The sequence below is a fragment of the Pteropus alecto genome, unplaced genomic scaffold, assembly GCF_000325575.1.
Source record: "Pteropus alecto unplaced genomic scaffold, ASM32557v1 scaffold81, whole genome shotgun sequence".
NCBI lineage: Eukaryota > Metazoa > Chordata > Mammalia > Chiroptera > Pteropodidae > Pteropus > Pteropus alecto.
Window position 1 is genome coordinate 8,254,453 of NW_006433378.1, and position 26,640 is coordinate 8,281,092.

Genomic DNA, 26,640 nt, shown 5'->3' on the forward strand with positions numbered 1-26,640 from the left:
TATATTACATACACACACATGCACACACACGCAAGTTTTTTCTCCTTTCAAATTAGAAAAAGACCAGGATTGTTATACTGTCATAGTTAAGAATGTGGATTCTGGAGTCAGCTGAAGGTCTGAATTCAAGCTTCAATACCTCTTGCTATATGATCTCGAGAAAATTAGTTTATATCTCCAGCTTTAGATTCCTCAACTATCTATGGGAATGACGACAGGATACTTCATGAGGTTTCTGTGAGGATTAAATGAGACTTGTGAAAACAGCTCATAGTAAGTAGTCAATAAATATTTTCATAGCAGTAACAGCTACAGTAGTCCCATAAACCCAATATGGCCAAGGCAGAACCCATAACCTCTCCTCATTGCTGTTCCTCTTCATGGATTCCCTGATAAGTGGAGGGTATAACTGTCCATCCAGTCGACCAGAAAAGACCCCTACGAAACCATCACTACTGCCTCCTCCAGATGACTACCTGTCTCTCCACATCTGCTTCCAGCCTCCTAACCAGTTTTCCATCTCCAGTCATTATGTTCCCAACTCATCCTCCATATAGCTGCCATAAGACTTTTTTAAGTAATAAATTTAATTTGGTGTGTGAGTGTGCGCGGGGGGTAGGGGGGTGGGGTGGGAAAAACAGCAAGTACTATAAAAAATGCTAAGTGAAAAACGTCCTTCCCACCCTGTCCTTCATCCACCCAGTGCCCACCCATGGACTGCTGCCCACCAAGGCAGTGACTGTTATTAGTTTCTTCAATAACTTTCCAGAGACTTCTTATGATAAGAAAATTTTATATTCTTTTTTCCTACTGTTCTGCATCTTACTTTTTTCACTTAATAAGACAGAAGAAAATTTTCCATATCAGTATCTAAAATTCTCCTTCATTCTTTTTTTAACTTGAATGGTATTATATTATTTGGGTGTACTCTAATTTATTTAATCAGCCTCCTATTGATATTTAGGTGGTTTCTAATCTTTTGTAATTACAAACAATGCCATCTGAATAACTATATGGTCTTGTATGTCTGTGTGTATGTGTACATGTATAATTTTATACATTTATATCGACAAGATAAATTCTTAGAAGTAAAATAGCTGTTGGGTCATAGTAATTTGTAATTTCGATAGTTATTGCCAAATTGCCCACCACTGGGGTTATCACAATCTTTCTCACCAACAACATTTAAAAGTGCCTTTCTCTGCAATCTTACTGATAAAATGTGTTATCGAACTTTTGAATTATTTATAAATCTGAGGCAAAATACATTATTTTAATTTCAATTAGCACTTGTCTTCCGAATGAAGTAAAGCATCTTTTCAAATCTTTAGCAGCCATTTGTATTTCCTTGTCCAGGAACAGTTTTCTAATCTGCAATATCCTAATGGGCTTTTTCCTTATCTTTTGATTATCATTTTGAGTTTATACATTGAGGATATTAACCTTTTGTCTACATGTGAATTGTAAACTTTTTTTCTAGTTTGCTATTTCCTTTTTTCTCTGTTTTTAATGGCTTTTATTTTTTTCCTCTATAGAAAATTTTTAAAAATTTTCATACGGATGAATTATCAATTTTTCTTTTAATGATTTCTGGATTTGGAATACATTTGAAAGGCCTTTCCCATGTTGCTAAAGTCACCTTTACTAAATTCACATCTGACTGTGTCACTTCCCAGTTTCAACGGCTCCCAAGTGACCTTGCTCAGCATCTCTTCTTGGCACACCGGGCCCTCCACATGAGCTTCTGCCTACTGTGTCCATTCTGCCCTGCTCCCCTCGCATCACACGTCTATCCAAACTGAATGTGTACAATTCCTGGGCGACAGCAGCTGAGACCATGTCCTGTGCATTTTTTCCCACTCGTTACTCCTGGAAGACCATTTCAGTCTCACCTTTCAAGATTCAACTCAAACATACCTCTAGTATGATGCCTTGCCTGACTGCTACCAGCTCCCCACTCCTAAGCCCTCACTCTTAGGACTGACCACTCCCTTCCATTTCCAGTGTTCTCAGTCTTCCATCTAGAGACAGAGCAGACTGCTGACCCCTTTGTATTTCTGAAGTCTTTTGTGACACTGTAAGCTTCCCCAGGGTGGGGATCATGTTTTCTGTCTTCCCAGTGAAAAAAGAGTGCTCATTAAACTTGTTGAAAGAATGCATGTGCTTGGACAAATCCCTTAACTTCTTTGGACATCTATCCTCTCATCCTTAAAATAAACTGAATAAAAATGTCTATTGTTATTCATAAAGTTTTCTGGAAATACGGTCCTAAGATTTTCTTAGTATTTCTAAGTGGTCCAAATTAAGTGCTTCATTATAAATCTAAACTTAGAATGTCTTCCTTTAAGCTTGCAAATTTTGCAATCATTGAACCAAAAGAGAAATAATCAACTAAAAACTCATGAACTCAACTGGTGTTACTTACTTTTAAGGACCCTTGGGGTAAGTATCTTTCAATTATAAATTAGTTTTGAGTTCTAGAAACATAGAGATATCTCAAAGATATCTTAAACCAATTAATTTTAATTTTCAGCAAAGCAAAGAAAAATGGTTCAGGAAGGGATTTATTACCTTTAAAAAGAAAAATGGTTAGGTATTTCTCATCTTTAAAAAAGGAAATGGTTAAAGATTTGTCATCTTTAAAAAGGAGGGGATAAAAAACTTCTGATGTCCAGATATATATATTTTTTCCCTTGGGGAAGGAGTGAGAAAAGGTCCAAATAAAGAGATCTTAGTAGGTATGAAGTAAAATAAGTAAGTTTTGCTTGGTTTAACACAAAGAGAAAGCCCCCTTTAGGAATTAATTTAGACTTGACTGTGATGCCAAACAAGATGTGACACTGGCCAAACCACCTTCTCTCCCTGGCACTCAGTTTTCCTTGCTATGTCGCTGTACTGAATAAAATTGTCTCAAAGGCTCATGGTGGCTGAAACATGCCACCACTTTAAGCTACTCAAAAATTTTCAGGGAAATGGAGTGCTCTGATGGCAAAAATGGTAGTGCTATTATATGACTAAGAAGTGAGATTTGCTAGGGGCATGGGCCTAGGATAAGGCAGGTATGGCTAAATCAGGCAAAGGTGGATGTGTTGGCAGAGTCCAGTTCGATGGACTGGTGGTTTTATTCAGGTGCTGCTGACAGTGTGGTTTCACAGCAAGCCCATTACTCTGTTTGCTGGAGACAGGAGCCGCCAGCATTTCCCAGGAGGTATTTTACAAATAAAAGCTAATTTCGCTTTTGCTGTCGATGGTGTTTCTCAGCTATACTAATTACCAGATTTATTTTCTAAACTACTTAGAAACAAGTAACAGAGAAGAACAACTTCTTTTTTGAGAGACAGGAGAAAGATGGGTTTTGAAATTGCTGTGAATTTCTGTATGAGGATATTAAAATGTATATGTGTGTTTGTATTTTTTTTAACAAGTAACCGCCATTCTCTGTTTTAAGAATTATAGATTATGTTTCTGCAATTAAACCATTAAGAGTTAGGCTATTATGGTAAAAGAGTTTACACTGATCTGCAAGTCAGAATATCTGGACCCCAATTCTAATTAAACCACCATGAACCAAGTACCCCTGTTAACAATTAATTATTCCCTGGGCGCTTTTTTCCTCATTTGCAAGATAAACGGGTACAGCTGTACAGTATCAGTGGTCTTCACACTATATGACGTGGCAGAGAATCTGCCCTCTGCAGCTTGGCATGAAATGCTGATCACTCTAATTCCATTTCACAAACACTTCCGTTTAAAAAAAAAAAAAAAGACCACTCATTTTAAGTTGCTTAATTAAATTTACATGGTACGAAATGGAATGCAATCACAATCGTGGTCATTCACATCCATTAAGAACTCAGCCATGAACCAACAACAGACCGGGCATGGCCTAGATTTGCCATTAATTGTCATTTTCTTCTTTGTTCACCCTGTCATCTACACTTGAGCAGTATCGGAGAAGCAGTAACAGGCAGCACATATTCAATAAAGAATTATGGAAGAAAAACAAACTTCAAAAGAATAGTCCACTAACAATCTTTTTTGCAAACTGGAAAATGAGAGTCCTTATTTGATTCAGGAGAACACCCTGGTCCAGCTCACGAGATACCACTGTTTTCCAGGACACTTTGAGAATACTGAAGAAATTTCCTCTCTATTGAAAAATTCTATTATCTTTCATTAATCTTTCCCCAAGTTTGGTGTCTTCCTGGGATAAAAATGTGCTAGTTAGATAATACCTAACTTTGTGGCCCAGAGAAAGGTTACTCTATCAGGTATAAGCTAGAGCAGAATTGCCCTGAGCATTTGTTACTCCCTCTGCCAGCCTCTCTCTAATCAATTTATGGCCCTTCTTTGAAAAGTAAATTCCTATCTACTGTGTTGCCCTCAACTGTCTCTCTATTTACTTAAGATTTAAGCAAGAGCAGTAATAAATTTGTTTATGATGAAGTATGAGAATACCTTAATTTTAAATTCCAACTGAGAGTTAATCGTGTACATCATTTCGGTCCTTTCCATCTTCCGGGCTCCTTCATTGCACAGTCGAACCAGCTGGGAACACAGAATAATGAGCAGGGTTAAGAGGTCAAGGAGAGAAACCTCACTGCCTGACTTCCTTCCTCCCTTCCTTCCTCCCTCCCTCCCTCCCTCACTTCCTTCTTTCTTTCTTTTTTTTTAATACAGTTCCTGGCACATGGGAAGTGTTTGTTTATTTAATTTTTTAATTCTTCAATTACCGTTGACATTCAATATTATTTTATGTTAGTTTCAGGTGTACAGCATAGTGCTTAGACATTTATATAATTTACGAAGCGATTCCTCCCCGACCCAGTTAGTCTAGTACCCACCTGGCGCTATACATAATTTATTACATTATTGACTATATCCCCTACGCTGTACTTCACATCCCCGTGACTGTTTTGTAACTGCCCATTTGTACTTCTTAACCCCTTCGCCTTTTTCACCCAGCCCCTCAACCTCGCTCCCACCTGGTAACCATCAGCTTGTTCTTTGTTTCTGTGAGCCTGTTTCTGTTTTGTTTGTTTATTTTGTTCTTTTAACACATAGGTGAGATCATATGGTATTTGTCTTTCTTTTTCTGACTTATTTCACTTAGTATAATATCCTCTAGGTCCATCCATGTTGTCATAAATGATACGGTTTTGTCTTTTTTATGGCCGAGTAATATTCCATTGTATATATGTACCACCTCTTCTTATCCAATCTGTCTATTAATGGGCATTTAGGATGATTCTATATCTTGGCTATGGCAGGTCTCTCACAGGAAATAATTAGGACTCAGAGTTTTATACATTTAGGACATTGTACCCAGTCAGAACTGGTGTCATTAGGAAGTGAAAACAGAGAGAAAAAAATACCTTAAAAATTTTTAGGGACATTTGTCCTTTTTGTGTGTTCTTATCGCACCATGCCCTTCGTACACAGAGACATTCTGCTCCTTTCCTCTGCCTTCACCCCTCCTCCTCACCTTCACCCTGGGAACCCCACCTAATTTCAGACCACACTGTACCTTTCTCTTCATTTCCTAATTAGCAGCTGAAGGCAAACTACCGACTTCAAAGGCAAATTCTAAACAGAGTGGTATGTGCGAAGCATATGACCAGTAAACAGGATGCTGAAACAGGGAAGCCTTCATTAGGTGAACCCTGATAGCCAATGAGTTTTCAAGCTAAGGGAAATTCAGTGCAATTAGAACTACTGAATTACCTATACACCAAATGCACTCACTGTCTTTGGATGAGTGCCTGTGATATTGGGATTTATAATAAGAAATATAGAGAGCAATCACGATAGTTTCAGACAGAGGGAATCACCTCGACAGGGCAAGATTATGAGAAAATTGGCATCTGCCAAGGTCCCCGGGAGACCTTACTTAGCCCGAGGCCAACAGAACAATGACTCCCAAGTACCCTTTGTTCTCCACAAGGTTGTTCATTGTTCTCCAAGGTTGAACTTTTCTAAACCTTTGAGAAAGGGTCCTGAGTGTCCCTCTGTCGGCCGCATCCCAGCCTTCTTTTCTTTTTCCTGTTTCTCGCTCCCCTATTCTAGAATTGATTAGCCTGTCCCTCTTCTGGCTCTGGAGGACCTGACTTCTCAGGAAGAGTCGAACATATAAGAAGAAATATATAGTTGGCCTTTGTCCACAGTTCCGAGGACATAGCATCTAACACCTTTGTCATTTGCTATATAGGAGCAGTAGGGGCATCTTTAGTTATAATATGACAATTATTCATAACAAGCTCCTTTCAACAACACCTGAGTTTATGTTAATGTGGTCACTTTTGAAAAGCCCCTAACCACGGGATAGGGGCTGATCATCGGGGTCGGAACCAGCCAAGTGATTAGAAAGATGGTTTGAACTTTCGGCCTCATGCCCCTGTACTTCGGGGTTGATGAATAAGAACGCGTCCACATGCTGGGAGGGTGGCACACCCCGAAGTCCACTGGGTCAAAAGCTCCTGCCCTTGGGATCCTTCCAGACCTCATCTTATCTCTTCATCTGGCTGTTCATTCACATCTTTTCATATCCTTTGTAATAAACTGGCAATCTAGTAAGAACACGGTTTTTCTGTGTTCTGTGAACTCTTCTAGCAGGGGTCGTGGGAACCTCCGATTTATAGCCAGTCGGTCAGAAGCACAGGTGACAACCTGGACTTGCAAGTGGCAACTGAAGTGTGGGGAGAATAGTCCTGTGGGATGAAGCTCTTATCCCGTGGGATCTGATACTATCTTCAAGTAGAGATGGAAATGAATTAAATCGTAAGACACCCAGCTGGTATGGCAAAATTGCTTGGTGTGGAGAACCTCACACACACACACATTTGGTGACCAGAAGTGTCAGAAATGAAGTATTCTGTGAGGAGAGTATTGAGAGTAAAGGAAACACACGGGAGTTTCTCCTTTACATTGTACTTGATATACGTAATTAGTTCATTGGCCTAAACCAAAACGAACTTTGTAAGTCCAATTTCTTATTAAGTGAAAAGTCTGTACAAAACATCTGTAACAAGGATCACTGGCCATGAAGACAAATGTGATTATAAAAAAATAAAAGCTGGAAATTTTAATTGGATTTATTTTTAATATTACTGCTTTATTAAGTATATTATACATGTTCGCAGTAAAAAAAAAAAAAAAAAGATAATACACAAGTAAATAAAATAGGCCCTGAAAGGTTCTGACCTAATCCCACTCCACAGAGTAACTGGAAACAGGCTGGTTTATACACTTTCTCCTTTTCTCCTATGCTTATATGAACATATAAACACACATATATATGTGTGGAAATTTTTCTTTAATTTTTATAAATGGATCATTCTACGCTTGTCCGTGACTTGGTTTTTTTTCACCACCAATATTTCCCCTCATAAATAGAACATTTGCTGGAAAAAAGTTTATTTTGTACCTGGTATGTGTCAGTGCTAGGGTTAAAACACTTAAGAATGTATATACAATCTCTGTGCTCACGGAAGGGCAGAGGGGAGAGACAATCATCACGGACTGAGAGATCCTGAAAGCAAAAAACAGGGGAGTCGGGGAGGAGGAAGGAGGAGAGGGAGCCAGGTGCCTCTCCCGAGGGGTCGTTTAAGCTGGAAGCTGAAGGCAAAGAGGGGGAGCAGTGGTTCAGGCAGAGCAAACACGTGAGTCAAGGGCCAGTGATGGGAAAGTGCTGTTGTGCCCGAGAAAGTAAAAGATCCTGACGCTGGGAAGTTGGCCCAAAATGAAGTTAGAGAAACAGGCCAGGGTCAAAGCATGCAAGTTCTCAAGGTGGCTGGATTGTACTCTAAGTGCAAAGAGAAGCCACCAGTAGGCTTCCAGCAGGGAAGTCATATGATACAATTTATGCCATGATACTATTGGCTTTCCACAATGTATTTATTCAATTCCCTATTGATGGATACTTAACCAATTTCCAACTGCTTAACAGATTTCTAGATTTGGAGGCTATACCCATCTTCGGTTACAGTATATCTTAAGGTCTGATTAGTCTGAAGAGTTCACTGATGCAGGGACTGATGCCTAAACATGATCAAAGCTCAGAGCAGAAAATACCCTGGCCAGGGTTAGGGGCAACTTGAAACTGCAATATCTCAAAAAGGATTGGGACATGTCAGAGTGCAATCCGATCAGGCAGCCACTGCTCAGAGCATTTTTAAGATTTCTCTGGAGGAATATGTTCATAGTGTTCCAATCTATGCTCCTGGTCCCTACATTCAACTACCTAGATGACATCTCTTCCTGGATGTCCCAGAGCCATCTCAAACTCAGAATGAGAATGACCAAACCTGAACATCACCTCCATCACCTCCCTCAGTGATAAGAGATCTCAGCATCACTCACTTCTCTAAGACAAAAACTGTGGTCCTTATCACTCTCAGATACCTCCTTCTCCTTTGCCCTTCACCTCCGAACAGTCATAAAGTCTACTTAATGCTTCTGTCCTGCTGTTCACATCCCTCCACTTGCCCTGCCCCCTGAACTCAGGCTCAAACCCTTCTCCCCTGGATTACTGGTCTCCTAACTCTCTGACGTCACTTCTACTCACCCCTTACATATCAATACTTCTAAGTTCAAATCTGATTATGAAACTCCTTGGCTTAAAATCCTTAAAAAGTCTCCCCACAGCTTTCATAACTAAGGCTTAGCACAACTATAATCTGGCTCCTATCTGCTGATCCCTAACCTCTCACTGCTCTTATCTTGGGGCTCGACCTTACCAAATTTTTGGCCAAAGCACCCCACGCCATCCTGACTGTGCACTTTCACACGTGTTGCCCTCTGCCTGAACACTCATCACCCCACTGTCCCACTGGCCCCTTCTAATGTAGCTGAATGCCCCTCTACTTGTCTTCCAGGACTTATCTTGGCCATTACCTCTCCAAAAAGACTAGAGAGTAAAGACCGTAAAATTTCCACAAATACGTAAGCCCAGTGCCCAGCCCAACCCAGCACCTAACATACAATAAACACTCGGCAAATGCCTCTGTGCAAACGAATTGCCTTCAGAGACAATTTATAAATCACTTTTTAAAAAAGCAACAATTCCTTTATAGTTATCCCATTTTAAAATGAAAGGGAAAAGTAGAATTATTAAGTTTGAGTTATCATTTTATTTCCTAAACTGCCAAATATCGCCTCCATCAGCGAAAGATAGTCATGCCACCACTTCAGGAGCATATGCTTCGGAAAGCATGTTAAAAACAAAAAAAGCTCCCAAAATGTCATAATCAATGGTATCATCAGTGGACTCCATTTAATGACTATTTTGAAGAGATAAGCTCTAATTTGGACCTGTGTGGTCTGGTGTTTTTAATTAAAATCTGCCTTAGTATATTAAATCCATACCTTCCGTCGACATCTGTCAAAGCTTTATTAAATTAAACTCGCTGATTTTTTGTTCATTTGTTTGTTTTAGTCCAGATTTATTTGAAAAAAAGCTCAATCATTCTAATATAGAAATATAAATTAAAACAAGAATATTTTTTTAATCTATCAAATTCTCAAAAATTAAAAGAATGTTTACTGCCTGGAAGTGTGCAGTAAGGCAGACACCAATGGTTCTGGTGGTTGTGGGCATGTGAACAACCTATATATATTTTTTCTTTTTTTCTTTTTTTTTTAATTTTTTTTAGGCAAGGCAACCTTTGGTTGACCTCACAGATTGCAAGGACCTTGTCAGTTTACAATCCCCTATTATTTTATTTTTTTCAACTACAGCTCCTGGTCTTCCTAGGTGGTCTCCCATCCAAGTAGGGAACAACCTTTCTTGAAGGCACTTGGGGTCCTTTAAAACACCTACATTTTTGTCCCAATCAATACACACTAGGAATTTATCTTTAGAAATAATCAAATGAGCGTGATCATTTATGTAAGACAATGTTCCATGCAGCGGCATTTAGAACAGTAAATGAAATGGGTACCATATGAATCCACTTGTAAGTGTACATTTCTAGCAGTGGATAGAAACCTAACTGGATGACTGTGCAGTAGAATGACAAAAGTCATTATCTCCGATAAAATTACTGAAACATTTTATTTTCTGTCTCTTAAGTTATCCAAATTTTCTGTAATATATACTTATTACTTAATTTTAAAAATACACCTTTGTAAACCTTGAATACATTCTCACAGAGCAGTATGTACAGTGAAAAAAGAAACCTTTTTAATTCCTCCTTTCCACACTCCTCTCCCTTTACCGCAGGTAACAACGGTTGAAAGCTTGATGTGTATGATTCTGGGACTACTTCTATATATCGATAACATACATATGTATATAAACACGCTTTATTATCTGGATGTCATTACACTATTTGTATTAATCTGCAACTTAATGTCCCTCACTTAATAATATGGCTGACAGATCTTTTCCTTGTAAACAGCTGAAGCAATTAAGTTACAGGAAAAGATTAAAGAGACTTTGCTATTTTGCCATTAGGAGAGAAGTTTATAACTTAATACTATCTCCAAATATGAGCAGGAGCTTTATGAGGTGAGAGTTAAAGCAGTTTTTCTCTTTCCATGGGAGAGTAAATAGAACAGAGCAGGACGGTTTCATTGACATAAGAAGCATGTCTTGGTTGCCACTCCCTGAACACCAGACACCACTTTGCACAAGCTGAACTATCGGATTCCCTAGAAATCTCCCTCCCCCAGGCTCCACACCAGCATGTGAACAGAAAATCAGGAAGGAAACACATTTTTCCTTTAGCAGAAACATCTTTTCTGTTTTTGAGTCATTTGACTAGGTCAGTAAGTCCTCCTAAGGCCACAAATTCAGTAAGTTGTCACAGTCACTTCAGCAACATGCATGAGCAATTGCATTGAAGTATGATTATTCCTACCCAACAAATGCATTTCATTAGCATTTTAATTATCAAAGAGGTATTTCTGGTTTCTTTCCAAGAAGGAATAACTATGTAGACAGACTTGCCCAAGGGCCTTAGGTGGAGTTTGGTTGTAAAAACTTGGGCCTCACATACCAAATTTCGCTCTCTGAAATAAATATTGGGAACTCCCAATTTTTTTCATTTCAGATTAAGCAAACGAGTGAAATTCCAAATTTTAATTTTGAGCTATAATTAACATGAACATATGCCAGAAAAATAAACAACTACCTCATAAAACCCACGATTCTGTAATTATTGGCAAGGATGAGGATAAGTAAAATTGAGTCAATTTAAAGTTGATTAAGCAGCGCTTCACAGTGATATAGACAACCCCAACTCAAAGGTGCTACGCAGCTCTGCTATGTTGAGGCAGCATCGGATGTTATCATCATCCCTGCTCCCTGTGCCTTGCTTATACAATATCCTCATGATTCCATTACCTTCTATTGCTCTCTCTCAGCTCGATATTCCTATCAGCATTTAACAGGCCCACATTTTCCTAATCTTTAAACAAAAAAAGACCATCCTTCACTTCTCTTTCAGCTATGGCTTTCTCTCTCTTTCCACTCGGCCGGGCCCCACTATTGAAACAGCTGGCTACATTGCTGGCTGGCTGCATATGCATACCTCCCACTCATTCCTCAGCACACTCCAATCTGGCTTCCTCACGCCACCACTGCAGGGCCACGACCTACCTGATGAGAAACTCAATGCAGGCTTCACTTATTGTTTCATTTTATCTTTCAAGAGCACTCAACTGGGCTCCTGTCACCAAACCATCTGCTATGTGCCAGGCCATTATGGTTTTCCTCCTTCTCTGGTCGTATATTCTGTTTTGTTTAAGTCTCCTCTGCTGACTCCTTCTCCCTAAACAGGATGAATGTTGGTGTTCTTTATGGTTATATCTCAGACTCACTACTTTTCTTCTTCTGCATACGAATTCTGGGTAATCTTAGCCACTCTCCCAGCTTCAAAAATCATCCATATGCTGATGATTCCCAAATTCATGTCTCCGATTTCAGTCTCCCCATGGAGCTCTGACCTGTTCATTCAGCCTACCTGGGTGTGCTGTAGGAACCTCAATGACAACATATCCGAAGTGGAACTTATCATCTTCTCCCTATTTCTATTGCAGAGATAAGTAAGAGCGTCTACCTAGTTGCCCAAGCCAGAGACTATATTCCTTGACTTCTGACCCTGATGTGCTCACCCAATCAATCTCCATGCCTACATCCCCAATGTTAAAGGTTTGCTTCTCTCCATCTTTCTATCACATCGGTATAGGTCACTGTCATCTGTAGCCTAACCAACTATAAAAGCCTCATAACTGGTCCCATTTCCCATTAACACCTTCACAGCACATGAATGTATAGCTTCCACGTAATCTTAAGATAAGGTCCACGATTCCTTAACTCCCCAGTATTCTCTGCCAGACTAGGCTCTAGAGTTCCATGAAGAACATTCCGGGCTTCAGATTTTCCAAATACTTCCTTGCCTTGGGTCTCTAGACATATCCGAGACTCTCTCTTTATCCTAATCCCTGGTTTATAGCTACTCTTGCTTTAGGTTCAGCATAAACATGATTACGTTCTTCCCTATCATGTCACTCACCATCCTTTTATTGTAATTCCTATTCAGTGTCTACCTTACATTCCAGGAGGGCAGTAACCAAAACTGTCTTGTTTAACACCATATTTTCAATGGCTGGCATTACGCCTGGCACAGCAGTTGATACTCAATAAATATTTATTTAGTGAGAATGAATAAACAGCTTTTTAGACACCACAAGAAAATGAGGTATCTATAGGCCCTGAAAGCCGGAATGAAACAATAAAAATGCACATTTCATTTGAGTATAGGAAACACTATTCTGTTTCTCGGGTACCTAAAGAATGCTGTACAAATGGCTGTAAGAATCTACCAAGTTTCAGCATCAAACCCAGACACATTCTCTTCTGAGGAACTGAATGGTTTACTGTCTGATGAGCTACTCAACAGTTACCTTGCTTACTTCCTTTAAGGCCCTTTTGCAGACTTCATATTTCGGAGAGTCCTTAGGTGTCTTTTGACAGATAGTCTGCAATGAAGTAAAAGAAGAAAAAAAGTCAATTGACTTATTTTATTAAGTATAATAAAACCAATGTCCAGACATATCCTCTTATACATAGCAAACTCAACAATGCTGAATGCAATATTATGGATGAGTATGACAGTGACATTAAAATCCAGTTACAAAATTAGCAAATAGTTTTTAAATATGCAGGATCCAAGTATATCCAGGGAATGGTTAAATAAGAGAATAGACTTCAGAGGTGGATGAACCTGGTTTCAAATCTGAGTTCTGTCTCTCGCTTGTGATTTCACCTTGGGCAAGTCATGTACCCTATCTCGATAAGCCTCAGTTTCTTCATCTGTAAATTCAGGATAATGCCAACTATGTCACAAGGTTCTTGCAGGGTTAAATGATAATACATATAAAGTTCTTTATGAGTGCCTTGCAGACAGTAGGCCATCAACAAATGATAAAATTACTTTACCATCATTATTATTAGAGGTAACTATACTTGTAAATGATGCAACTGAATAAAAAGACCAAGAAAATAAGGATTTTCTGAATTTTCTCTTGACACATTTATACTGCAAATTTGAGATGGTAAAATTGAGCTCAGAGGGTTAATTCAAAGTAAACTGGATTACACATAACTTTTGAAACTATGCTCTTTCGAAGTCATCGGAACCATTTAAATTGTTTAAAATGTTCATCTCAATTTACAAGTTCAACTAAATCTCTAAATGAAGTAAAATTGAAGAGACAATGTTTCAAGCACGTTTGTATTCTGCCTAGGTGGCCAGATTCTCACACATGGGAAACAGATTAGGGCAACAGACGTCAAGCAGAAGTAGAAGGTAGGGGACCTTGCAAACCACTGGTACCTGAAATGTAGATGAGTACTAGGCCTATAAATCTGACAGTCAGATTTCAGGATTGTTATATGGGATATGTGAGAAGCACAGAGTGTGCCATTTATGGATTTATATTAATGTTTCTTAATTTTTTTTGCTATGACCTGCTGTAAGAAATATGTTTATACTGTAACCAGTACATGTACACACAAAAATGAAACAAATTTTTAATGAAATAGTAAACCATCTTATGAAACATGTACATATCATATACTACATGTTCAATTCTATTTCATTTTTTTAAACATTGTTCATGATTCAATAATGAATTTCACGACTTACTAAGGAGTACTAAAGCAGTTTGAAAAATACTGGTTTATGTCCCAGAGAGCAGTCATCCTGAGTTCACAATGTCTTTGTACACTTCAATTTTATGTAAAATTGTGTGCATACTGAATTTTCTAGGGAGAATGACTACAGTTTTACTTAGAATCGCAGAAAAGTATAGAGCCCACTGGGCAATCATGGCATAAACCTCCAAAAGGTTTACGTTAGATTTTTTGTTAGATTTTGTGAGTCCTAATCTATTCAAGCAATTTTCACAAAATTAAACAGAAAGAGACTGCAAGAAGCTGAGAGATCACAGCATATACAGAATCTAAAGAAACATGGCTAAATGCATTTTCAGAAGAAAAAGAGCTCCAAAAATTCATAACATTACAAGAAATGTTACATTTAGAAAGCACCCATTTCTTGTTAAAAAATAGTAAAGTTTGAATAACATTTCCCCATGTAAACCAAAGTTTTGTATTTTTATAAAAGTCTTAGAAGTCACATGAAATAAACTTCTTTTAAATGACTGACTTCTGATAAAATGTTAATGGAAAGAAGCACAGTAACTGCTTCTCAGAGGAATCTTTAAAAAACGTTACAATATTAATATAACTTAGCACAAGCCTTTATATTTATTAATTTAGTCAAGAAATGTTATCTATTATTGTCAAACTTAACATTTATGATGTCATTTGTTTTCATGCCAACCCTATAGGTAAGTACGTATTATACTTATGTTTCAGATGGAGTTAAGCAGTTTGTCCTAGATCATACAGGAAGTGGCAGGGCCGGAATCTGTAGCCAGGTCCGTCTTATTCCAGAGTCAGAGGATTTCACTACATCAAGTTTACACGTCAGAATCCCTTCTCACAAAGTGCTGTGAGTGTTCAGATGGAGAGGAAGATAAATTGGTTGGAGAGGAATTGAGTAAAGCTTTATGAAAAAGAAGGAGCATTGGTGTTTGAAAGATGTGCTTCTCTTGATCATGTGCAAAAGGAAAATTGAGAAGTGGAAGCCAAGAACAATGTGAACAAAGATGCAGAGTGGGAAAGTCAGGGCATCTGTAGGGAACAAGTTGGGACGGAACCTAAAAATAACCTTTTTAAAGCCAAAATTTGGTTTTGATAACCTGGCTGCATTCTCTCTTTAAACATGATAAATACTGACTTCAAAAAAAAAAAAAATCAGAAAGCTAAATTTTCAAAATTCTGCAAGTTTCCCAATATTTATGTGGCGAGCAGGATGCTGGACTTTTCTCACCCACTCTGCACAAGTATGAACAGGGGTAAGTGTATGCCTCATAACGCTGGAATGGAAGCACCGCTGCATCTTGGAACATCACCGGGAAAGGATCTTAGTAATCAACCTGAGGAAACTGAGGCCCAAAGAGATTAAGTGACTTGCCCAACGTCACGCGCCTCGTGGCTCAGCCGGAACCAGAACTCAGGGCTCTCGACTTCAAAAAGTCGATATTCTTCCCATTTCAAAAAGTGGTAAGTAAGTGATGTAATCTAAATTCTTCAGAGTGACCACACAAAACCTAAACTAAAGATAATTTCTGAGGATAGACACAAGGGAGGCTTTCCAACCGAAGAACACCTTCTTGCTCAACTGGGAGATTTTATAAAGGGGTTACGTATCAATTTCACTGGAATAAGAACAATTTTCTTAATCAGATTTTGGGCAGTGCAACTACCCAAAGAGGAAGGAGCCACCAGATCATGTCTTACGTCCATCAGCAGGGGAAGGCGGGTCACCCTCTGCATGGGGAGAATGAGAAAAGAGATCATGGGTAAGTTCTTACAGTCTTCGTGGGACTCGATTCGTGACAATACTTCCTTAAAAGAAGGATTGGTGGCTCTGAGGAAAAACAAAGAAAGAAGAAACATCAAAATACTTCCTCCTCAAGTTAAGAAGCAAGTAAAGATGTATTATGAAACATTGTGATTAAATTCACATATTATCAATGATTTTTAAATATATAGAACAACATGAACATATAATTACATAGGCAGACATAGATGGCTTGTCTGCCTTTTATAGTTAAGACAAAATATGAGTTTAAGGTAACAGTATGAACAATAAGATGGAAATGCATGAGCTAGAAATTTATAGAAGTGGAAAGTAAACAAATGAAGAGGCAATGGTATCATAATGATGAACATATCGATTACAAATTAGTATCCAGAATAGAGCTCATATCTAATAATCTAGAAACATTCCATTAAAAAGATAACATGATTTGTTTTAAGCTCCTTCTCTAAGCATGGATAATAATCTAAGAAAGAAATGTCAGTCTAGATTTACTAATTCGGAGCTTCCAAGACAGAAAAACTTCTAACCACATCAGCCAGAGTATTTCTCCCCTCTCAGTGGCATGAGAACAGTAACAATACTGCCACATCATTTTTATGGAATTTAGCATCACATATTGACATGACCTTACGTGGAACCACCTATACAATTTTTAAGGAAGGCCAAGTGGGGATTCCAATAAGAACGGAGCCTCAGAAAGGCCCCCGACTTGCCAAATAATATACCTAGTATTTGGTAAAGGCAAAAGTCAAACCAGGGTCTTCTGATGTTCAGTGGGTGCCCTCACCCTGCATCTCTCATTCTCTCACCTCACTTCACCCCAAGAGGAGCTGTGAGGAGTTCCACTGTGACTTGCAAGGAGAAGGTGGGGAAGAGATGGTCCTGGATGCAGTAACCCCATGTTGGAGGGAAGTGGGAGGGCAAGAAGCAGGGTTGTGGCAACTGTAATCTTTTTAAAAATATTATAGATCTTGAAAATTAGATGATTTGGTTCAAGTCTGCTAAAAATAAACTAGGAAATACCCAAAATAGAAAATTAAAAGAAATTACACAAAAATGTTTTAATTTCATTTTCTTATTAAAATGAGGAATTTTAAGTATTTTTTCCTGTGGATTTTGAAAAGATTTTTTAGGAAATTAAAAAAAAAATCAAACTCTAAACCAGTTGTCTCTTTAAATCACTCAGTTAGGTACCAGCCTTCCCCACCCTTACCCCCCCCACCCAGGATTAAATATTCCTAGGATGGTCCCCTAGGCTTTGTTTACTAGCTTGTTTTCAAATTCTCTGGTTTCCAAAGCCTAAAGCTCCAAGGGCTGAAAGTCGGAGCCCTAAATGTAAGTTCAAGGTCAACTGCAACAATGCTCCTGAAAACACAATTACTAATTTCCAGGTAAAAGCTCAAATGACGGCCATTAAGTTAATTTAAATAAAATCTTTGGTTTTTTTTTTTTTTTGAGAGTTACATAATGTACAGCAGTTCCTGTTCACATTTTTTAAATCCTGCAAAAAAAAAAAAAAACAACAACAACAAAAAAAATCAAACAGAAAACAAAACAAAAAAAAACAATATGAAATTTAGCTCTAATTTAAGGCTTTGTTTCCGAACATGTAACTTGCCTGTTTTCTAACAGTGACAGAGCAAACCTTTATACCAGCAGTTCCCAGGAGGGAAGGGGACTCGGGGAAAGTGAGGGGTGTGATCTTCCCTCAAGGGACATTCAGCAATGTCTGCAGGCTTTTTTGGTTCTCACAACTGGGGTGAGGGGATGCTACCAGCTTTTAGTGGGCTGAGGCCAGGGATGCTGGTAAACACACTACAACGTGCAGGTCAGCCCCACGACAGACAGCTATCCAGCCCAAAATGTCAGCAGTGTTGACAAATCCTGCTTTATATTGAAAACCTCATTTGGGGTTGTCAGCTGTGGGTGTTTCCCACCATTCCTATATAAAAGCTTCGTGAGAAGGTGGAGGGGGAAGGGGCATAATCAGCCCTTCTCACCAACATCACCAGAGGGCTGACTCTCCAAGCAGCCATAAGGCTAATGGTAGTCATCATCAACCTTGACCTCTCCACAGGATCCCACACCCTGCGGAGAATCTGACCAGAATTCCAAGCTATGGTCACAAATGCTACAACTCACAGGACTGAGAATGAGAACAGACAGTAAGCCCCCAAACAGAGTTTACAGCAATGCACAATGGCACTGTAAAACAAACAGCTACTTGTGATAAACAAAACCCCCCAAAATAAAACAATATAGGCATTACAACTGTTGACTCTTTTAAGGATAGAGATGGCATATGTGTCACATCCAAACTCTAACCTAAATAGGACAGATGGAAAAAGTGTGGAGGAACATTTAAAGCTCAATTCTTTTTTGCTTCACAATTAAAGTCTAAGTATGATTTTTTTTTTAATGCTTTCTTTCAGACCTGTCTCAGACTACCCAGAGGGGTAAATCAGCAACTCCTATAAACAACTTAATAGAATCGTCATTTGGATGGAGGAAGATTAGAATACTAGAGAAAACTCTGGATCCTAGGCACTAACTCAACTTACTCAAAAACTCTGGTGGCCTCAGGCAAAACACTTTATGGTCAGTTAAAGGATTAGATAATGGGTGTTTCGAAATGCTGATCATAGCAATTAAAAAAAAAAAAAAAGGAAAACCACAACAACGAACTATAATTTCATAATTGCTTTAGAGAGAAAATTCTCCAGAGACAACATTTTTCTACTCAAACACCCTCACCCTAAAAGCAATCCTCTTAAACATTTCTCTCAGGAAAATAGCCCATAAGAAGGCATTTCTAAAGATGAGTTAGGAGCTCAACTAATTTCAATCAATGTGACTTAATTCAAACAAGGTTAGACAATTGAAACTGTAACATTCGGTATAGCTTACAACAATTTTTGTAGTGTTCGTTGTTGATAGACTTCATTTGTGCAGTATTTCACGTACGGGTCGAATGTGGATGCTGTGTGTTTTTCCACAATGTCACTTATGTCATCTATGAAGATATTATTCTGATGTCTTGCTTCCAATTCTGTAAAGAATCTGAAAAAAAAAAAACCAAAGAAAATCATTTATACTTTCTTCCATATACTTTAATAGACAACAGATTTCCTCACATAACGCTATTATACAGGGTTTGAAAGTATCAACAGTATCAGTGCCAACTCAAAAACATAGGAGGAAAAAAACTGTTTAAAAAAGTCTAAATTAAAATCTATCATATTAACACCTTAAAACTTCAAGTAGGCAGTTTAATACATTTATAATCCAGTGCTTTCAGGTATATTTTAGAATATACAGATTTCACTATTTTTCAAGAATTCCCTAGATATTGAGGGGGAGTAATTTGATGCTTACATATATTATTGTATTGAAAAGCATATGAACAAAACACCTAAATAAGTTCTTAAAAAACAAGTCTGAAATAAACCTAATTCTATGTGTCCCTTCTTCCAAAAGAAAAATAATGCTATTTTAAATCTAATAATATGCATAACATTTAAGTATCTTCATAAATTATTTAGACTGCAATTTAAGGTAGTGCTTATATGTATGTATATTGTGTCTAATCAATTAAAATTAAATTTATCATAAACGATGAATAATTTTTTTTAGTACCAAGTATGTGCCAAATATTGCACGGGACATCTCAGGCATCTTATATTTTCTCTGGCAACCCTAGACCGCATCCAGTTTAAACAGAACATCAAAATTGGGTATTTAAAATAGGTTTCCACACAGTGTCGCTGCTCAAAATGTGGCCCACAGACCAGCAGCATTGGTATCATCCAAGAGCTTATGAGAAATGCACAATCTCACTGCCTACCTCCCCCAATCTGAACCCGCATTTTATCAAGATCTCCAGATGACTCGAACGAACACTAAAATTTGAGCACTGCCCTAGAGCCCACTTACCGTCCAAGTTTGGAGTGGCAGGAAAATCTACAAGAAATAACTATTCCACAAAGACCAAAGCATTTTCCCTGAAAATGTGATGAAGGTGAGATCAACAATAATTTCCAATGCTGACTCTGGAACAGTATTACAAGGGAAATTTAGTTTTCAATAAGCTCTTTAGCATTAAACACATTTTGCTGGCCGGATTCCATCATACAAAATTCAAGGCTGACAGTGAATCGGATAACGCAAATTTATACAAGATAATAGTACATATGGGTTGACCTTTTCTCACATTTATATCTCAGTTATTTTCAAAAAAAGTCCTGGCACTCAGAAATAAAACATGACATTAAGGACATAATCAGGACATTAAGAGGTTTTGTTTTTATATATTTATACATACATTAAACTCATTTTGGTATAAACTGTATTATTAAGCTTGTCATCATTATCAATTTTAGCTCTTAAAGTTTCCATAAGAGCTTAAAAGACAAATAAATACATCTGAACTTCATTTATACTCTGAGAAAGCACTTACATTTTAATTTCCTATGAAAAGGACTTAGGGAGAATAATCAATATGATTCCTATCCACAAATAACTGGCCCACTCATCCAAGCCCCTTGTTTAAAACAGCAAGAGGAAAAACAAAGCAGACTTTGCTGGACTATTTGCCTTTCCTTTCAATGGTATCAGGGTTAAAATACACAATTCTTAGGCAGTAAGCCAGAAAACACACCAATATGTTGCAAAATCTAGGCAATGGCTTCATATCACTTTGTCAGGACTGAGTCTATTAATATTCAAATAAAACGTCAAACCCCTTCCTTAGTTTCAGTAATCTCAAAAACAACCAACTCCGAACTCCAAAACAAATGCCATATTTCTTAAAGGATAATTTCTATACAGACCACTCCCTGACTTGAAGTTTGTGATATATTAGGAAGGTAAGAATGATAAACATAGGTGATATAGAAAGATAATATTCTTGCATGTACCTACAGGTTAGAACATATGTGCATTAGGGTGCTGGTGGTAGTATCTTTTCTTTAATTACATGAGCTAAATATTTTTATTGTGATAAAATACGCATAACAAAATTTGTCAGTTTGACCATTTTTAAGTGTACAATTCAATGCATTCATTACATTCATAATATTGTGCAACCATCACCATTATCTATTTCCAAAATGTTTCATCACCCTAAACAGAAAAGCTAACCCCATTAAGCAATAATGCCCCATTTTCCTCTTTCCTCGGCCTCTAATAACCTCTAATCTACCTTTGTCTCTGTGAATTTGCCTATTCTAGGTATTTCATATAAGTGGAACCATCCAATATTTGTACTTTTTGCCTGGCTTATTTCACTTAGTGTCATGTTTTCTAAGTTCAACCATACTGAGGCACGTATCAGAATTTTATTCCTCTTTATGACGGAACAATATTCCTGTGTATGTATATACCATAACCTGTTTATCCATTCATTTGTTGATAGAAACTCAGTTAGTTTCTACTTTTGAAGCGCTGTGAATAATGCTGAACATTCACATACAAGTATCTTTTTGAGTCTCTGTTTTCAAATCTTTGGGTTAAGTATATAGTTAGAGGTGGAATTTCAACCTCATTGACTCTGTGCCAATAATAGTGTATATCAAGAAAAGATAACTAACACAGAAACAGCTGAGTTATATGCCAGCAGATTATTTCATTAAGTAAAAGTTGAGTACGAAATAAGCCTTCTCTCCTGACATTCACTTTTGAGTGGCCCATGGGAGGCAAGGACCAATTAACTACAAAATCTGTAACAGAAACAGGCATACAATAAAGAGTCCTGAAGGCAGCCTGACTGACAGCCAGTAAACACAGGTAAGGAAGAGTGTGAGACAGATCTTCAGAGATAAGAATGGCATTACTGGAAGCAGAGGGACTCAACACTGTGGGCTGAGGAAGCAGCATGGCCCTAGATACAAATCTCGTTCAAGCAAATGTGGGTAGCTGAGTGAAGCTGAGGTGTGGACCACAGTAGGAACAAGGGCAGAGAATGAAGGCTGAAAAGCAGGTCAGAACTTAATTGCAAAGTTTGGACCGTGTGTTGAGGTGAATCCACTGGAGGTGTTCAAGCCAATAAATCACCCAGACAGGGAAAATTGGGACAGCAGAGGGATGGATTCTAAGTGGGGAGAGACAGACCACAACCAGGCCAGTGAGATGGCTAATCTGGCCAAGTGATGACAAAGCCTGGCAATGGGAAATTAAAAAGAGAGGATAGAGATTTGAGTAAGAATTTGGAGGGAAAGTGAATAGAATGGAGAAACTCATTAGATGGGAAAGTCAAGGAAGATGCTAGGATTTCTAGATAAGGTTTCAACCTAGGCATCAAGGTAGGTCATTAACCATTCACGAAGGCAGGGATTTGGGGTACAGGGAGGAGAAGAAAGAAGGAAGCACTTTAATTTTGCCTTGGAGATGTCAAATGGACAGCTGAAAATGCACATCTTTGAGAATTCTGAGCCACAGCAATTCTAGGGTAGCATGCAGTCAGGACCAGTTCCTTTTTAGCTGGTTTTCATATAAATTGAAAATATTTGTACTTTAATTCCAAGTGTTTTTTAAGAAAACGTTCAAAGAAAAATGAAAAAATAAGAAACCATTCATTAGGTCATTATCATGTAAATCTAAGAAATAAATATCTTAGAGGCAAATATTTTTTATAGTTTCTTGTCTTTAGCTAACTGTCACAATCTGAAGGAATGCAACTGTATAACCAAAAACAACAGTAACTTGGCTTTTCCCAATGAAAAGGAAAATTCATTTATCACAGTAAAAGGCTTGCCAAAGTATAAGATTAAAAACAAAGTACTAATGAAATATCTGTTTGTGCTACTTTAACATAATATAAACCAAGCCACGCTCATCTTTTATTTTTACATTAGCATAATTAAGACACAATTTAAACCTTTCTATTGGTTATTTTGGCAAATTTACATATTTTACTAAGGGAACTGAGCTACAAAAAGACCAAGAAAGTATTAACAAAGAATAAGGTTTTATTCTGAAAATCAAGAATATTGCTGATCCAAATCAAAAATGAAGCAAAAGTAAAAGCATTCTGTTTCCCTGGATGAAACCTGACTGGATTTGTGAAGTCATTTGGCTTATTTGAAGGGCAACTTTTTAATGGAAATATATTTCAGTGCTATAATTTTTTTCTGGGACAATACATTATCTCCTCTTAGCATGATCAAGATGGTCGTGTTTTATAACCATGTTACGCAACCTCTCTCTCTTCTTTTTTTCTACCAAAATTCTAATCTCATCACTAAAGTCCAGATTTTGAGAAACCTGATAAACCAGAAAAGGCTTCCTAAAAACACTGCCTCCTAACCAGAAATCCAACTTAGCCCAGTTTGACTGTTGACTCACCATCACCAGCATAATCACACCCACATTTCAAATGTGTGCCTCCAATGATTGCCCAGGTGAGTTCCTTGGCTGTGCAGATAATGATCGGACCACCACAAACACCAGGCGGCCTCCCAGGACACTGAACTTCAAGATGATAACTACAAGTCCTTGTTTGAAGAGCTTGCTCATGGCCTGCAACCTCTCCTCTAATATTTCCTAGAACTCCAAGAACCATATATTCTTTAGGCTTTTTGTAATTGCTTTATCAAGTGACAGTCTTAAATGTGGCCCTGCATTTTGGGGGAAAAAACAAAGTCAGCAGTGAGGTAGCCATGACTGATACACTCAGTGCATATATTTTTGTTAGTTTCACTTCCTCCCTTCAGTAGTAGGCAGAAAAGACCTATAAACGTGAGGTATAAATAACCCATAACATTACTAACAGCCTTCTTAAAATATGACTGGTAATGTAACTGGCATGCTGCATATGAGTGTTCCTGATAGCTCTTGAAGACTGTACAGTCAATCCTTCAATCTACAGAGGAGATTAAAACTTATTTAATAGAGATAACAAATCTGTTTTAATTAGTCAACCAACAAAATCTCCTTCCATGTGTCTAATACAGGCTTTAGTAGATGTCAAGGCACAAATGATCAATAGTTATGTCCACTATTTATTGTGCCAGGCCCAGTGTTACCTGTGTGCTTCCCATATACTGCCTCATTTAATTTAATCACAAGTCTACTTGAGATGGCCATTATATTCATTTTACAGATAAGAAAACGAGGGCTAAGAAACCTTACATCAAAACTCGAAACTGAGCCTCAGTTTGAACCCAGAGCCAGAGCCTTTCTGAGTCCAGAACCCGTAAACAAACCATCACACCCACAATCTCTGCTCACAGAGGAGCCTGTTGCTCTTGCCTGTCTGTTACTCCTGTCCAGCCCTCAAACTAAACATTCAGCAAGAAGACAGTAACAGTTGAAGTGAAAAAGAATATATTACTTTCCAGAAGATCAGCTATTGAATCATCTCAGTGTGTAAATCATACAAATCGATAATAATAAAGACTTTCAGAATGGATTTATGCTGCAGCAAGATCACCGGGACAGGAGAATAATCAACTACCCAAGGTGATCCTCCAGGCAAGACAATCAGGAGTGTTGTGGCCAGTGATGTGTTCTGATCCTGGTCAACACAGTGTGAGCAAATATAGGATTACAGGTCCCCTGTGAAACTCTGGGAGCCATTCATTTTGGTCCTTCCTGTTCCCCTCTGCCCTCCTCTTTGCCCCACTCATCCTTCAAGTTTTGGATTAGATTTCATCTACGAAAGGAAGCTTTCTCTGTTCCTCGCGGGCTGGGTTAAGCTCTTCGATTTAATGTCTTTATAAAGCTCTATACTTATCCTTTGGTATCCCTACTGTGATCATAATTAATTGTATTATAATTTTGTTTACATTTGCCTCTCTCAGCAAGGTCTAGAGGACAGAGGCCAGGCCTGTTTTGTACAACACTATATGCCCAGGTCCTAGCCATAGTGCCTGGAACACAGGAGATAGTTAAATATTCGATGTGAACAAATCAAACTTGCGTTTTAAATTTAAAAATTATAAAAACGAAACCTATTCAAGAAACTTTGTCCTACCAAGTATGTAACACCCACAGATTGTTCAGTCTCTACCTTGCTTTATCACTGGTCAATCAAGTCAGCATATATTTACTGACCACAAACTGGGTTCCCAGAACTACGCTAGGTGCAGTGAGGGCCATCGATGAAGACACAAACTCCCAGCATAAAATTTTACAATCCTGGCAAGTAAGGTCCCTAAAATGACACCCAATCCAGTCCAAGTTTCTTCAATGCCAGCTGTGCTTACTATAAAACCTGCCCGACCAGCCTTTCCCTAACCAATTTAGGAAGGATTCCAGGTTAGCTAAGAGCCTCAGCACTCAGTGCTTCTAGCTGGGGAAGCACAGAAAGCAGGGCTCTGGTTATAGTCAGTGCTGTCCTATGCCCTCCTCAAAATGGCATCCTCTCAGAGTACTTTTTCTTCATTAATATCTATCTGCCTAAAGCAAACTCAAATCACTGCTGGACTTCTTCCTCACTTGAATGAGCTGTCAATCTAAGAGGCTGTAGTATCTCACCAGAGAGGGTCATATTCACTTATGCTGGAGACATGAAACATACCAGACAGGTTTCACATATCTAAGTTGCTGTTATATAATAAAATATCATCACTAAACAAAGAAATATTCCAGATAAGTGGCAACAAACTATGCGCTGCTGGAAATACTTTCCTAACAGAACACTGATGGAACATTCTGTACTCTACCAAAATGAATTTATATTCTGCTGTGGAGAGTTAGGTCTGGGGCATGTTTGTCTGGGTGGTTTTTGGTGTCAGGTTAACACTAAAGATCAGCATCAATTTCTTTTAATACACTTGATCAGGGATAGCAAAATCATGGCAAGAACACCACTGCTAACCCATAGCAGGCATCACTAACTGATTGTGGAACTCTGCCCCGAGGTGGAATGTGTATTTCAGGCAGCCATTATCAATCAATCAAAGGTAATGATGAATAAGATGAAGCTCATCTACGAATCCTTCACCAAACTAACACTGATAGGAAATCTATAATGTGACAAAAATATAGCACTGTTCTTTCTCAGTGAGTATACCCTACATCCCGATCTGGTAAAGGTCTCGCAAGGATTTTTTGTTTTGTTTTGTTTTTGTTTTTGTTTTTATGAGTATACCCTACATCCTGATCTGGTAAAGGTCTCGCAAGGTTTTTTTGTTTTGTTTTGTTTTGTTTTTGTTTTTAGCAGACTATATGTCTTCTTACATTCTATTTTAGCTTTTTCTTCTGAAATTTTATCTCTGGATTGATAATAAGGGGATAAAAGGTGAAATTAAAAGTGGTTCGGAATGTGAGAAAAAAATATTCTAAACAAAAATGATCTGGTAGCCCTCATTTGCATTCTGATAGCTCCTTTTCGATCTTTAAAATCTCTAGGATGGTTGTTGTTAAAAGATCCTCATCATCCTATTAAAACCTTTAAGACCAACCTGGACATGTGATAGAAGAGACTTAGGTGAAAGAAAGAATCTAAGGGTTTTCTTATCCTTAATATCACAAAACACAGAGCCTGCTTAGGCTTAAACCCAGCTCTCTATAGATACCTTCAGTTCAAGGCACGTGGAAAATCTCAAAAGAGGAAGGTGGAGCTGGGGGCCAGGGGGGGAGGGGCAAAGAGAGACTACAGAACTAAGCTCCCAAGACTCCTCCGTAAACAGCTAGGGCTCCAACTTCCTTAGTCCTGCTCACTGATAATGTACATGCTAGAAAG

At 38.2% G+C, this 26,640-nt stretch overlaps 1 protein-coding gene across 2 annotated transcripts in view; it reads right to left on the bottom strand.

Annotated features, from left to right (window-relative positions):
• The window catches only part of ARHGEF26 (Rho guanine nucleotide exchange factor 26), a 115,628-nt gene that overhangs the window by 33,640 nt on the left and 55,348 nt on the right, over positions 1-26,640 (bottom strand). For both annotated transcript variants that reach the window (XM_015586557.2, XM_006908214.3), the window contains exons 7-10: positions 18,864-19,016; positions 15,872-16,001; positions 12,907-12,981; positions 4,459-4,548 (exon numbers count right to left, since the gene is read on the bottom strand). In XM_015586557.2, coding sequence (XP_015442043.1) covers positions 4,459-4,548; positions 12,907-12,981; positions 15,872-16,001; positions 18,864-19,016 — 448 coding nt within the window. The remainder of the gene's footprint in view (positions 1-4,458; positions 4,549-12,906; positions 12,982-15,871; positions 16,002-18,863; positions 19,017-26,640) is intronic.